This window comes from Magnolia sinica, chromosome 3, assembly GCF_029962835.1.
Source record: "Magnolia sinica isolate HGM2019 chromosome 3, MsV1, whole genome shotgun sequence".
NCBI lineage: Eukaryota > Viridiplantae > Streptophyta > Magnoliopsida > Magnoliales > Magnoliaceae > Magnolia > Magnolia sinica.
The window spans coordinates 5,492,871-5,508,632 of NC_080575.1; the positions used below are offsets into that span (position 1 = coordinate 5,492,871).

Genomic DNA, 15,762 nt, shown 5'->3' on the forward strand with positions numbered 1-15,762 from the left:
AGTATTGTTTAGTACGGTAGCAAATAATAGAATTGTTTTAGAGTATCATTAACATGTAATGTGTATGGTATAGATGTGTACAGCGCCACCTCCTCTCTCACAAGGAATTAATTTACATGCCTATTTACTCTTATTTTATTTCATCTGCATACCTCAAATATCATTTATCTTTATTTGTTGCAAAAAATATTGATTTTAATAAAATATATTTCAATAATAAAATAATATATAAAATATAAAAAGTTGTTTTGAAAAGCACTTTTTTGTGGGTTTTTGAGAATAGTCCCACATGGAAAAGAAAAGAGAAATATCTGTGGTTTATATGAAGGATGTGGAGTATTATAATATTTACCTACCTAGTCCGTAGACCATGGACCTTGTGTGTTCCAGTGTGTAGCAGCACTGGAACACCCGCGCGCGCACTCGGGCTCAGGCACGGGATCGGGCTTGGGCTCGGTCTCGGGTTCCGTGCGAGGGCGTGGGCATGTGAGGCAGTGTGGCTGTAGAGGCGTTAGTGGCGCACTTCGCACGTCCGCAGCGAGTCGCGGTGCGACTAAGTGGCTATGGCGGGTGTCTGGTTAGCAGAGAGACTAAAGGACTGGGAGAGAAATCTCTCAGTATAAATAGAGGGACTGAAAAAAAACTGTTGCAGCAGAAACTGTAACAGCTGAGCCATTAGTGCAGGGTCCAGCTGTAACTGCTGCATGGCTAGCCCAAGAGCTAGAAAACGGCTAGCCGTTGTCTCACAACAGTCAGTATGCAGCAGCTTAATGGCCCATGTACAACAGTCAGAAAATGACCATAAAATGGCTAGTTCTAATAGCCAGAAATGATTTAATGGAATTTAAGTCTCTGGACCATAACCTCCTAGCCGCCATAGCCTATAAAAGGAGGACTTGAATGGGTTTCCAAACCATCTCAACTCACTCCAGCAAACCCATACTAACTGAGACAGCCAGCCCTTCTTCACTCATATATTCTATTTTTTCTAACAACATAGCAAGGCTTAAACCTTAGCTTGAAGAACAGACCAGCGGTGTGGTCTAGGACGGTTCAACTGAACCAGTGGCTGAAGATTTGAATTGATTAGTGCAGAAGTCGAAACTATTTTTTCTCTTCTTTTCTTCTTCTTTTGGGATTTTTCTTTTATACTGTAATACTGCTAGAAAGTGTGTAATTGAGTTCCATTTAGTGGACCTTCGTATTTGCTGAACGCAGACCCATGCCAGGCTCGTCGTACCGTAGAAGCTATTTACCTGTAACCTATCAACATACTCAATTCACTTGAGTAGGGGCAAATAATGCTTTAAGGACAACGTTTCAGACGTGCTTCAGTCTATCCTGATTTCTGATTATTTTGTACTTTTCGGTTTCCATATTATACAGAAATACATTAATCTGTATAATTTTCAACATTATTTACTCTCAAGTTTAAATTTTCTTTTTTCGTTTTCCTTTTTTTCTTTTTAAAGATGTGAAAGTCTGCCTTGATAATATGGATGAGCCAAAATCAGGCTCAGCTGAGTCACAACTCGACTGCTGACGAAACCAGTCGCTCCAGTTTTCTGAGTCTTGAAACCATGAGTACACCCTCGCAGTTGACGGCCAACATTAGACATCATCATTGTCAGTTTCCTTAGCCTTGGAATTGATGGTGTGGATCCTAGATCAGTGAGATTTATGCTATTGCCACTTATCCATGGATTGCATGGTATATGAACGGCCTGGATCATCTCATCGTGGGGCAGAAACGGACACCTTTAGTATTCCTTTGAAAACCCTCGCTCATTTGCATATTCATGGATTTTATTTATTTATTTATCATTAGTGGACGCGGATTGCCTAGTGGCCCTGCGTCGGTGCTCCATGGGGCCCATCATGATCTACTTGTTTCATCCGAGCCTCCCTCCATTTTTTCAGATTATTTTATGGTGTGAGCATAAAAATGAGGTAGATCCAAATCTCAACTGGACCACATCACAAGAAACAGTGTTGATTAAACGTCCAGCATTAAAAACTTCTTAGAGTGTCACAAAAGTTTTGGATGTATGACATAATCAACAGGTTGGATGTCAAATAAACATTACATCAATCCCTCTCCAATCATGGGGCCCAATATTAACGGATCAGATCATGAAAATCACACCAATTGGACGATCATGATTGGCGGCTATCAAATCCATGGTTAAGGAAAAATGTTACACCGTTTAAATTCAAAATTTGAAATTAGACGGTTAATGTAAACCGATTGGTGTGATATTCAGCCCATGATCCATCCACAACGGGACCTGTAATATGGACGGTCCAGATCAGATTTCAACTATGCCCCATGTGGTAGATAAGCTTGATAAATTTTAACCTGTTTGCCACAAATGCACTGCAAATGAATAGCATAAGAAAGAGGTGTAGTAATGGCATAATTATAAAAGCAAAATATTAGGGTCCTGCCCATAAGCACACAGGTAGTTTAATGACGCGCATGGCCTTGTTTCATGTGGGGCCCAAGGTTTTGGTGTTCCAAAACGTTGATATGTTGGGAGCCATTATGGATGGATGGATTCCTCGAAAATTTCTGGATTAGAAGATTCCAGCCCTTTGATATGGAGGCTTGGAAATAGACCGCTCCAGGAAAAACAGAATAATTGTCAACAATCAACGAACAGAGGCTGCATGTTGAAGCGGAAGGATCTTATAATTCAGGAGGTTTTCAGGTGTTTCACCCATCCAAAGTGAGGTCCATCAGATGAACGGTTTGGATCACGAAACCATGGGCCCTACATGCAAGGTTCATGCGCATCAGCAAGTTTACTCTACATCTAAAGTGCAGGCAATACAAGCTAGAAGCAGCAGCTGCAGCACTCCTCCAACGCGCAGCAGCAACAGAGCGCGGCCAAACTGTAAAAACAGAAAAGAAGATATGCATCAAATCACCATCTGACACATATGCTAATGTGGCAGGTGCTTGAGATCCGAGCCATGCATCAACTGGGCCCCATCTGTCTAGATGGTTGGCTTGAAAAATTAGGCTGGCCCCCTGGTCAGGCAGCTCACATGGGTGGGATCATTGAATATGGCCCACCCGAGCGGCGAAAACTGCCTTGGTTTTCCATTCGAAAGACCCAAACCTTATTTCCAACCGAGGGAAAACTAGAACCGGAACCGGACCATTTGCACCCTAGAACGAATTGGAGCCCGACGGTAAAAAATCAGTTCGGTTTCCGTTCCTGTTCAGTTCCACAATTTTGGGCCTGTTATAATCCAGCTCAATTGCATGGTTATATATATATATATATATATATATATATATATATATATATATATATATATAAGCCCAAGCTCCTCTACTGAAATTTTTCAAGGAGAGTAATCTTGTCATGGTTTGCTTTTAATGACCCTTTTGTGTTCTCGGAGTGATTTTTCTGCCGATTTCTATTCGTGTTGTGATCCATTTGATGAATGGCCTAGTTTTTTATGTTTTAAAAAATTAATAGTTATTGACTAAAGTATTTGGTTCCAGGTTCGGTTCTATGGTCTAGTTCATGGTTTGATTGGGTTCTACAAAACTCTAAATTGAGAATCAAACCGAAGTTCTTTGATTTTCATAACCGGAACCGGTGCACTTCACAAACGGCGGTTTGGTCAGTTCCAGTCCAGTTTATTGGTTCTACTAGTTCTGTGTGCACTCCTAATTAGACCAAGTCGAATGCGACCCATTTGAGTCAAGTCACACACACCACCACAAACTCCTAAAGGTCCTTGCTCTTTCTTTCTTTTTTTTTCTTTTTTTTTACACGTGCACACACACCCCCACACGCTCACACCGTTGTAGGATTTCACCTCCTATGGATACTTGAACCCTTGACTGGTTGTTGAAACTCCTGAGGGTCCTTGCTCTTACTCCAGTGGTAGACTCTCATGAGTTTCAACACTTGGTTGAGGGCTCAAGTAACCATAGGTGGTGAAATCCCATGCGTGAGTGTGTGTTGATGTGTGTGCGTGTTAAATAATAATAATAATAAATAAAAAAATCAGACTCAGTCGACTCCGATCCGGTTCGGCACTATGAGCCGGTAAAAAAAACAGAGGGTGACTCAGTCTGACTCACGCCTAGTGGTGGTTCGACTCACAACTGAATAATCTAGTCTGATTCACCAACTGACCAGACCGCGTTGCTCATCTAATGAGCGAATCCACCTGATTTTTGGGCCTAACACCTAACCAGCTGGGGATCAAAAGGTGTACGGCTTGGATCCTGTACGTGTGTCCCATTTGATATGAGATCCATCTAACCCGCACATTCGTTGGATTTCTGATCAAAAGAAAAAAATAAAAAATAAAATGAAAATCTACGGCCTTCCAAATAAGTCACGATGAATATTGATTTGGACCAGATATGGACATAAACTACTAAACAAGGAATATAGTGTGGGAAAATAAACAAATCTCTGAGGCACCTAGTTCATCCAAGTGGCCCATGATCCATTGATCATGACCGTGGATATTGTGGCACCACTCAGATGATGGATGGCCCAAAAATCTTCGAGAGGGAAAGATCATAGCCATCCAATCTTTCACCTTTTTTTCTGTAATAATTACTGTATTCCTCAAAATTCCACATGTGGTCTACTGAGTGAAGGATTAGGAGTCTCCGATTTGAGTGATCTTTGGTGATTAATATCACTGTAGAGCCCATCAGACCAAGTGGTCTAGATCACCGAACCATGGGCCCATATACAAATTAGTGCATCATGCAAGCAAACCCATACCATCCAAATGGTCGGCCCCCATTGTGAATGAATCACAGATTGAAAGTCGTGATGATCGGCGGTCCAAACGTCTGATTAGTAGTCATCAAATGGGTGGTATGCAGTCCAAAAGAAATAGGCAAAATCATATGTAAGATGGTCCAATCAAATCAGTTGGTCTGAAATATTTGGACCACTGGCCATTTTTCTTTCTGATTGTCCATATGTTGGTGACCAATCAAATTGTTAGGATCGTTCAATCAATGTCCCTTTCCTTGTAGTTCCACATCAGAGAGAGAGAGAGAGAGAGAGAGAGAGAGAGAGAGAGAGAGGACATACCATCCTTTCAGAAATGAACCAGAGTCATGTGTGTGTTCAGAGTATTGTGGCTGTGGAGGGTAGCCTTCTTGGAAATATCCCTGATAGGCAGGAGGTGGAGGTGGGGGTGTAGGATAGCCTGGTGGTGGAGGATAAGGAGGCGCATACCCTACTAATTGGAGAAAAAAAAAATCAGCCCATGTTGCCAGAACAATCAAAGAACAAAACCCAAGAAGGAAAAACACTAGAGAGAGAGAGAGAGAGAGAGAGAGAGAGATTGCCTGGTGGAGGATAGGATTCGTTTGGAACTCTGTCATAACTCATTGCTGTTATGCTGCTAATGGGACTCCAAAACAAATAGGGGAGATCTTTCATCTGGTTGATATATATATATATATATATATATATATATATATATATATATATATATATATATATATATATATATATATATATATATATATATATAGTTGCTACCCAAAGGTGACACTTCACTCTCCCTCTTTAAGTTATGGTATCCCAATCTGGACCATCTGAATCGTTCATTTTTAGTATGGTGTCGAGAACCATCTGATTTTGCTCAAAAGATTTGGACCATTTACATTATCGAATGGTTAGCATGTATGATCGATGTCATTTCTAGGTCATTTTCAAACAGTTGTACCACCCATGATTTGGATGGCCTGGATTGATATTTGTATGCATGCCACGTGCGACTTGTTTGAGACGCCACAACTTGAGAAAGGGGGGACAGACATCCGGTTTTCAGGTTGCTTTTGCATGTAGTTTTGGTTATGTGTCATATAAAAGAAACATTTTCTATTTTAAGCTAATGTTCTTGTCTTTATCTTCTTGACGTGTATTTGTTTCCGCTATCGTAAATTGGAACGTAAGAAATTTGTGGACGAGATCTGAACCGTTCATTTTTTAGGTGAACAGCTTTTGAGAGGATCCTTTTAAAATGAGAATGATCTAGTTCACTCAGGGAGCATTGTAAGTTATAGTACACCTAATTGCAACAGGACACTTGGACTTTCTAACAGACTGATGAGGGCTATCCATTAGGTCCAGTACAGATTTTAGAGGCTGTTATGCGGAATTTACACTAACTTGAAGATTCTCACTTAGTTTAATACTCGAAGAAGAAAAAAGGGGGTGGTGTTAAAAAGACTCAGTTGGGCCGTCGGTTAAGATTTGGTAAAGAAAAATTAATAATAAAATTGTCTCAACAAAACTCCAAAAAAAAAAAAAATTTTAATTGATTAACCAAACAAAAAGGAACTTAATTTGTCAAAAATATTCAAATATTTATTTATTTTTTAATATTTAAATTTTATAAATAAAAAATTTGACAAGGGAAAAGTTTGAAAAAGTGAAGAGAAAGATTACCATTTTCCCTAAATAAACAAAACTTTGAATCCATGGGGTGAATTTTTTAGTCCATAAGAAAATAAAACAGAAAGTTGAGGTATTTTATTGAAAAAGTTTACTTATGATTTTCTCGATTATACCACTAATAAAGAAAACTAAACTTTAATTCAAAATTACTTAAAAAAATAAATCTCTTTTTAATGCATAATTATCAAAACTAGAAATATTCGAATATACATTACCGAAGAATTCCTGACATTATTAAAAGAAATTTTTAAAAAAGATAAAAATTTTAAAACTCCAGGAAAAAAAAAAGAAGATAAAAATAATAAAATTTTCCTAAAATCACAATTTCAAATCACAAGTAATACCTTTTTTGCAAATCAATTGTTGTCAACCCACTATGATAGTTGGGTTGTCCCGGAAGGCACTGTTACATAAAGATTGAAAAGTCATGCATTATGTGACCACCCAGATCCCAAGTTATGAGTGATATATGATCTATACTTTAAACAACAATTTCTCCTAAGAATGAATTTCTTTGAACCAGATGCTCTTGAGTGATGTATGCTTTCACTCAGGCTTCTTTTGATATGCTAAGAATGTATCTATGCCCACTTTATATTTAAATAAATAAATAAATAAGAAATTATCCTATTAAAGTGTATCTTCAATACTACAATCAAGGATTCTCCAATCAAGGTCTAGCTCTCCCCACTACAATCAAGGATATACAATCAATGATTCTCCAATCAATACAACCATTGTTTCTATTTTTGAGTGATAGCCCTTTCATGTGTAATCTTTTATATACGAATTAAAATAATAATTGTCCCAACTTTCTGCCCCCCCCCTTCTCTCTCTCTCTCTCTCTTCCTTAGTTTTATCTTGATATCAAAGCAAGGTTAGTATTTTTTTTCATTTTTTTATTTCTTTGCCAGGGTTGATAATCTGGCTTGAATCAACGCATGGTGATATGATTTGATTTTTTTTCTTCGGTGCCAAGATCTAGTTGTTGTTTGTTTGTTTTTGGTGATTTTTTTCCATGGAGGACGACGGATCGTCCATTGAAAAAACTGTTGCTGCACCTCTATCTTCTGTGTAGTCCCTTGTAATTGAGAAAGAGAGTCCGACTCTCCAGATTACTACCATCAAATTCGATGGAACCAATTATTTGACATGGGCAAGATCTGCGAAGCTCTATATTTCTAGACGTGGGAAGATAGCATATATTATAAGGGCAGTTAAGGTACCAGATACATCAGACTTAGCAGCCGTTGAACGATGGGAATCAGAGAATTCAATTATTATGTCTTGGTTACTTCATTCTATGAAGCCGGAGATTGGGAATACATATATGTTTTTACAGATTGCACAATAGATCTGGGATCTTATGTAGCGAACATATTCTCAGAAGAAAAATGCTTCCCGCATCTATCAGTTGGATGTCAAGTAGGGGGAAAAGACCCTATCGGAGTATTATAATACTCTTCGACAAAGATGGGAAGAACTTGATCAATATCAGACCTTCGATTGGGAAAGCTCTAAAGATGTAGAGATTTTTTCAAAGTTTATTGAAGATAAGCGCGTACATCAGTTCCTTACAGGTTTGAACCCGGAATATGAGACTGTTCGTGTGCAGATTTTGAGCAGAAAATATGATTTTCTACTTTTAAGAGATGTGTATGCTTATATTTATTTCGAGAAAAATAGGCATTACTGTATGGGCCAAGAAATGATCCAGCCTGGAGATAAAACGGCAATGACTGTAAATAGACAGGGTTGGAGAGCATTGGTGACACCTACAATATCATCGCCACCTGTGTTTCCTTCTCGCTCAAGCAAGAATTAGAAGAACTCACTACCAGAAAATTGGGCAAACGCTACGGATAAAAGCCGTAGCTAAAGACATATAGCTACGGTTAAAGTCCGTAGCATGACCGTAGCCATTGGTGCCGTAGCCATAGGTCTTAAATCTATGGCTACGGATTTAATCTGTAGCCATAGCGATAATAGCTACGGATTAAATCCGTAGCCATACTTTCCGTAGTTCTAAAGGACATATAGCTACGGATTATATCTGTAGCTATAAGTACAACGAGAACCGTAGCAATAGGCTGAAATTAGCAACAGCTACGGTTTCTAGATAAAGCGCTACGGTTAAGAGCCGTAGCTACTGACTATATATGTATGTATGTATAATGGTATATCTTACCATTGTAGTACATGCCCTGATAGATCAACTCATATAAGCTAATATAGATAAATAGTTCATGGCTGAATCATTCATTCATTCATTCATTTTAATCCATTTACAAAAGTACAATACCAACATAATAGTTATATGTCTATTTAAATTTCTCATTGACAGCAAGATACAATGCCTTCTCGCAGCCAAATAGCTTCTCGACAATCGCAAGCGAGAACTCCATGGATGTGCCTCTACTGGTTATTAATTTTCCATCAACTAACACCCTATCCTCAGCTTCGCTTTGATCCGAAAGCTTACTGCACATGGCTGAAAATCAACTTCATCATACAAACAATGTAGTCATATGAAACAGTTATGCCCCGAAACACATGAGATGTGAAGTTCAAATACCAAACACTGAAGATAGTAACTGGTTTCTCACCAAAAAGAACCGTCTTGGAGTCCTTCACCTTGAGCTCATGATCTTCTATTGGCCATGGACACTATCATCCACCACAAGATAGTAAGAAACAACACCTTCACATACACACGCATGTTTATTTTATCAGTTACACACACATGCATTGATGAAAAAAATTTGGAACATGGAAAAATGCTCCAACATCTTTGATAGACACAAACCTGCCTTAAATCACTAATTATGCCACACATCTTAAGATGTATCATCAAATCAAAACAAAAATCCAAAAGGAAGGCTTGGCCTTCCAATGATCTTCAAATTTGTGGTGGAAGGTGGGATGTCTCTGATTTGGATGCATATGGATGTTACTACACTTGAATTTTAGAGTTACTTTACCTAAAGTCAATCTCCCCCATCATTCATTTAAGGCCATCATTTTTCAGAGAGCAGAGAACAAAAGAGTTCCCCGTCTCTAGTTTTTTAGCTACAATCTCAAGTCATGAGATGGTTTACTCTTCACGACAGTCATGTTATGCTTAGATACACGAACACCAGTTCTTACTAGTAAGTAAAGACTCAATACCTCCCAATAACTTATAGAAGCATAATGTATAATGGGTTCATATCATTACAGACAAAATGACACTTCAGTTATACCTCAACTCTTTCGGTAAATGTCAAATCACTCGAAGTACAGCTGAAAAAGTCATGAAGTCTTCATTTCAATTAAACAACTTACACTTTGGGAGGAGATGAAGATCTATTATGCTCCAGAATCTCTGAATATATCCATGCAATAAGGATAGGAGTAATGCAAGCAAAAAGGAAACCTGAAACAATCAAAATTAAGCGTATCAGAATAAAATGTTTAAAAAAATAAAAAACTGGTGCAGTAAAAAATTCTCATGGACACAACATTGGTGGTTAACTCAAATAATTTTCCCTAGTATGAGGTGGACTATCATAAATACTCTTTCCTGATAATGAACTTCGTCCTATGAAAACTCTGCCCAAATTCCAAAATAAGTAGAGTGGCCATTTATGTTTTTGGTAATCCTATGATGATATACTAGAAGGAAAGAGAGAAACTGTTTTTTCTTTCCTCTTTTTTTTTTCTCTAAAAATATCACCATTCCATGTTGGACAGTTACTAAACAAGTGAAACTTTTTTTTTTTTTCTGCTGTTCATTTCAAAGAGAAAAAATTGTACTACTCTATGCTAACTTGTAATAGTTATCATTTGGAATTATATCAAGAAAGGTAAGTAATTAGTAGTACAAAAATTGTAAACAAGAAAGAGAGTAAGTTTCATGATAAATTGAGTGCTAGCCAATCCCTGCCAATCAGTAGCACTAGCCTAACAATTTATTTGGAAAGCCACCAATCTCCATCTCATAGATCACCTATAAAGCAGGCATATTTATCAGGGCCCCAGCATAAAAACAGAGGATTATACCAAACTGTGATTTGCATCCCAAAATTTCTGCCTTGCTGCTAGAAACAATAGATCTCTTCAACTCACAAAGTCAAAGATAGCATAGGCAAGCCACTTCGACCTTCCGACACAACAACGTGCATCCGCATGTATCAAGTCATCTCCAATTATAATCTAGACATTATCACCATATTCATCTCTGAAAATGTACATATGGTAGTCAGCACCATCCTAGCCTTGTAACAGATTATTAAAACATGGCCTCCATCCTATTTAGATCTGCTAGTCACAGAATTAGATGCATTTGCAATTCCACCAGCACTCAAAGATCTGAACTCCAGCAATAGTTTATCGATCTCATTTTTAATAAAACAACTGGAAAAAAAAAAAAACATTGATTCCAATATTAGACCCAAACCTTAGAAAGAAAAATAAATAATTAAACCACAAGCTCTAACACATTCAATTTAAAAATCAAACCTTTTCTTGGATTAAAACTTCAATTCCTGGCAAACAAAATTAAACAAAAGAAAGAACAAACCCAAGATTTCAGCATTAAATTCAAATTAAAAGCTTATAATATAATATTAAAAAATGATTTATATCACAGGTGCAACCCAAAAACCAAACCCTTTCTAGATTTTCAGCTTAATTTCCATGCAATAAAAAATCAAACATAAAAAAAAAAAAAAAAAAAAACAAAAACCTATAATTTATACATCAAATTTACTTCATACATGGATGAAAAAAATGCTCTTTATTATCATCAAAATTGTTCTTCATCGATTAATGAAATCATAAATATTGAGCACCTTTATCAAACACCACATTGGCACAAGAGACGGATTTCATTAGCTAAACTACAACTGGTTGTAGGAGATCATTTACACCTATAGATTCTAGAAAATTGAGGCACATCAAGTGCTCAAATAGACCACATCACATAAAGCATTGGGGATTGAACTTGGGTTTGCTAAGTTCCTTAGGAAGATATCTAGAAACAGGAGAAGAAAAGACATAGCATGGAATATTTCTATAGATAAATAAAGTCTCTACAGATGAAGCTAGAAAGCAATATTATTGTCAACATGTAAATATATAGATTTAAGCATATCAAATCTATGCAATATGTCATGAATACTAGTTGAGAGTGAGGATTGATTACACTTCCAAACATAAGAAAAAAAAGTATGCACATCTTTATAGATACAACATGCTAAGTAGAACACTGCAAGTACAAACAGGATTTATCAGAGACCATAAAAAGGAGAGACAAAAATAATTCAACACAGCATTATGAAGCAGCTAGCAGATAAACAATCAAACCTTTAGCTTTGGCTCATGAACAGTTAAGTATGCATTATCATAGATGGTTACAATATCCTCTTCTTTTCGAGACAGCTCCTTGTTCAAAGGCCTTTTTCGAACCTGGCATGCAAACTGGAACAACATGTAGAAATCATTGGGATTCTGAATAAGCAGGAGCAGCAACTACTTCAGATTGCATCAGCGGAACAGTTGCATGCACAACAAATCAGTTTTTGATCACAAATGACAATTTCAATAAATTTGGCACGCACTCTCAAATATTCAAAACATAAAAAAACCACCAATGAGTTGGCATTACAGTTTGTGATGGATGCAGTGCAGATAAAAGCTATGATGTAGAAAGAAAAAAATCCATGATTTCAAGAGTTAATTCAAAATCAAGACTGCTTTCTTGTATGAAACTATGATGTTAAGTGTCAATACAATGGATCCTAATAAAAATTTAGCAAGTAGGTAGCATATGAGCACCACCAAGTTTTCTGGATCAAAACATTTACCATGCTTAGCGGACAAACGTCTCAGATGGTGAGTGGCTGGTAGTAAAGAATGGAAGCAACATACCACAACTTTTATCTAATCTTCACCAGGTTGCTCTCCTTCGAACCAGCCTCTTTTTCACTAGTTGATGATCTAACTAAGGCAGCAACTTGGCTTCTTTGTTGCTTGCTAGTCGTTGTATCAAAGTCGTTATCAAACCCCTTGGTAACAGGAGGCATGAAAGGTGATGGCTCAAAGGGTTCTGACATAACATGCTGCAAAGAGAAAAAGAAAAAAAAACAAAGAGAGAGAGAGAGAGAGAGAGAGAGAGAGAGAGAGAGGAAATAACATGGAATGAAAAGAGAAAATCATGTTTATATTATGATTTTCATACTAGAATTTATCCAAGAGTGTGATTAGGAATAGGAATTTTATCTCACTTAACCATTACCAAAATAAATGAAAATCATGCATTCTAGTGATTAGTAAATAATGTAATTGACAATTCATAAAGCAGTTTGGCATCTGTAAAAAAAAAAAAATGACAAGTGAAATTTTGCATATTTACTAGTTTGCATTGGAACAAATAACCTTAACACCTTACAAAAGTGATAGAGCTGATGCCCACCTGGCAATCTTTGTTTTCTGTGCCTACATGCGGCTACAGGTAACAGGTGAATATGCTAGCACTTTTACCGGCATCAAATTAGTTCAGTTAATATGTTAAGAGAGGATGTTCGAATTAACAAGTTACCACTTCTATGAATCCTTTTATGCAACTATCAACAAATTACAACTTCTACACCATCAGAATCAACTCAAAATACTCTAAATCACATTGAAGTGATTTGTTAATTCTACACAATGAATAGCCTGAACATGATCCACACTGTCAAATGTGCCATGTGGCAAGATTGCAGAACATATAAAATATCCATCAACTGGACTCCACCGTGTGGATGCTTTGACAAAAAGATAATCTGGCCTAATCATCCAGAGGGCCAGATCAAATGGAACAAATCAACCGTGAATAAGAAACTTGTTCAAGACTACTTTAGCCTGTTTCTTTAGTTTACTTTCATCCACCTGATAGATGGAAAAACCTGATTTTCAGACAAAGGAGATTCCATAGTGGGGCCCACCAGATGGATAGCTCAACCATTCGGTATTCAAGGTTGTGAAATTACTAAAACTATTCACTGAAAATTTCGAGTAGAAAAATCACCGAAGCTAGCAGACCTCAAGAATTGCTGATTATCGGTTCAAAGAAATCATACCTATGAATCGATGAATCTACTAAAATTTAAAAACAAAATCATCTGAGAGAGCGAGTATAACCTTTAAAAAAATCATCTCAGTCAACCAGCCCTCCTATAATGGTGTTCCAAGACAGCAAGTTCCTTTCAGGCATTTTATCAAATAGCCGGTGGGCATCAATCATCATCCCACACTTCACATGCATCAACAACATTTTGTTCCTCAAATACTGATCCGGTTCGAACCCACTCTCGACCATGTGATTAAACACCCTTTTCATTATATATACTTAAGATTTGTTTTCCCAAGAGATGAATGCACAAACAGACAGAAACTAATAGTTACATACAAGGATTGAAAAACAGGTCATTATTTTTCCAATCCAAACTATAAAGAACAAAAATAAAAAACATAAGTCAAAGTATACCCGAATCTCTGCACCCCCTCAAACCCCCAATCAATCTAATCAATACCCCCTTAAACCCCCAATCTAATTCCATTAAAAAGAGGGGGAGAGAGAGAGAGAGAGAGAAAGAGAGAGAGAGAGAGAGAAATCTGAATATTCAAAAGAGAAAAAAGAAGATAATTGGTCTTCCGTACCTAAAATAGACGCAGATTATGTCGTGAGAGGGGAGTCTTCATGAGATTGAGAGACAGGGGGTGGCTGGGGAGAGAAGATGGGTTCGTGAGAGATGGTTTGAGAGATCGAGAGAGAGAAAGGGACGCGCGGGAGATCGAGAGAGAGGGGATGGTTTAGGTTTTTTATCTCACGAGTGGGAGGGAGATGAAAATTTCAGTTTGTGAGAGAGGGAATGAGAGAAATGGACACGCGGGCTGAGTATTTTTGCATTTTTAGCCTTTTGACCGTAGCCTTTGTACCATTCCTCACTTCACCACAGCATTCGCACGCTTCTAACGAGTAGGGGACAGACGGTCCTATCAACTGCTTTGTGGGGCCCATCATGATGTATTTGCTATATCCATTCCGTCAATTAATTTTGTAATTATTTTATAGAGAATGACCCCAAGAAATAGGCAAATCAAAGGTCCAAGTAAGCCACACCATCGATCAATGGTACGAATTTAATCTCCATTGTTTCCTACTGTGTGGTCCACTTGAGCCTTCAATCTACTTCCTTTTTTAGGCCCTTGCCTAAAATGATTTTTAAAAATGGATAGATGTATTAGATGGAGCACACACATTTTAATGGGCCTCGTAGAGTCTCTTATGGGGCTACCACATGGTGGAGCTACTAGTGGTGGAAACAGCTTTTAGCTACGGTTTTATTATTTTTAGCTACAGTTTTAAGCCGTAGTAATATAGCTACGGTTTATATCCGTAGCCAAAAGCTAGCATGGACCGTAGCCTTTGTTCATTTTTTTGGTAGTGACTCCCAGCATTTTTGTAACCATTACAAGAAATATGGACATACCAAACAATTTTGCTATTTTCTTAATGGGTTTCCACAGAAAGGGCCTACTTTGCCATAAGCGAATCGGAGTGCATCCTCACCGTCCGCTTAGACTGCCTCTACTGTTGAGATTCCGATTCAAAATCATGCCCCTCTTGCTGCACCATCTGATCGTGTGACTATATCTCGAGAAGATCTGGATCGATTCCGGGTCCTAATGGCACAGTTTGATGAAAAGATAGCTACCTCCACTTTTGCATAGTCAGGAATATTTGCTTCAGCGAACACTGTCTCCATTGTTCTTTCCCCATCCTAGATCATCGATTCAGGAGTATCTGATAATATGAGTGGTATGCCTTCTCTTTTTCGTACATATTCTCCTTTTTTCGGTAGAGATAAAGTTCGGTTAGCGAATGGATCTCTTTCTTCTGTTGTAGGGAAAAGACTCATAAATGCTACCCTCCCTCTACCACTCTCTGATGTGTTGCATGTTCCTCAACTCACTACCAATCTTTTATCTATCAGCAGCATTATACGGTCGTTGAATTGTAGTATTACATTTTTTCCATCTTATTGTCTTTTTCAAGATCTGGTAAAACGAAGAAAATGATTGGCAGTGGACGTGAAACTAATGGTTTGTACATCCTCGATGATCCGTAAACTCCAAGTGTGCTTCAACCATGTGCATTGCAGAGTTAGCTCGTAGTAGCAAATAAACATCAGATTATGTTATGGCATAACCAACTAGGTCACATTTCCTTTTCATTTATAAAACATTTACTTCCAGCTTTATTTTCTAGTCAATC

The 15,762-nt window shown here is 37.6% G+C and overlaps 1 protein-coding gene and 1 long non-coding RNA gene across 5 annotated transcripts; both read right to left on the minus strand.

Moving 5' to 3' along the window:
- Positions 1-2,393: 2,393 nt before the first annotated feature.
- Positions 2,394-5,462, minus strand: LOC131239369 (protein CYSTEINE-RICH TRANSMEMBRANE MODULE 13-like). 2 transcript variants are annotated; one of them, XM_058237049.1, is made up of 3 exons: positions 5,345-5,462; positions 5,085-5,232; positions 2,394-2,895 (listed from the first exon to the last, which is right to left on the minus strand). In XM_058237049.1, exons 1-3 carry the CDS (start codon positions 5,436-5,438, stop codon positions 2,838-2,840), a joined length of 300 nt encoding a protein of 99 aa, XP_058093032.1. In that variant the 5' UTR covers positions 5,439-5,462; the 3' UTR covers positions 2,394-2,837. The 2 variants fall into 2 exon arrangements, with proteins under 2 accessions (XP_058093032.1, XP_058093031.1); XM_058237048.1 differs by having other exon boundaries at positions 5,085-5,235; positions 5,345-5,458.
- A 3,246-nt stretch (positions 5,463-8,708) lies between these two features.
- Positions 8,709-14,272, minus strand: LOC131239371 (uncharacterized). 3 transcript variants are annotated; one of them, XR_009168148.1, is made up of 7 exons: positions 14,145-14,272; positions 12,308-12,562; positions 11,808-11,921; positions 10,503-10,987; positions 9,786-9,876; positions 9,037-9,128; positions 8,709-8,952 (listed from the first exon to the last, which is right to left on the minus strand). It is a non-coding gene; the product is annotated as an uncharacterized LOC131239371 (long non-coding RNA). The 3 variants fall into 3 exon arrangements; XR_009168147.1 differs by lacking the exon at positions 10,503-10,987 and having other exon boundaries at positions 9,037-9,162; positions 14,145-14,266; XR_009168146.1 differs by lacking the exon at positions 10,503-10,987 and having other exon boundaries at positions 14,145-14,264.
- Between the last annotated feature and the right edge of the window lie 1,490 nt (positions 14,273-15,762).

Excerpts from the sequence above, each read along its gene's own strand:
- LOC131239369 (XM_058237048.1), bottom strand. The coding sequence starts at position 5,438 with ATGAAAGATCTCCCCTATTTGTTTTGGAGTCCCATTAGCAGCATAACA. Across the intron at positions 5,236-5,344 it reads CGAATCCTATCCTCCACCAG|TAGGGTATGCGCCTCCTTAT; the intron begins GCAATCTCTCTC and ends TTCTCCAATTAG. Across the intron at positions 2,896-5,084 it reads GGTTCATTTCTGAAAGGATG|TTTGGCCGCGCTCTGTTGCT; the intron begins GTATGTCCTCTC and ends CTGTTTTTACAG.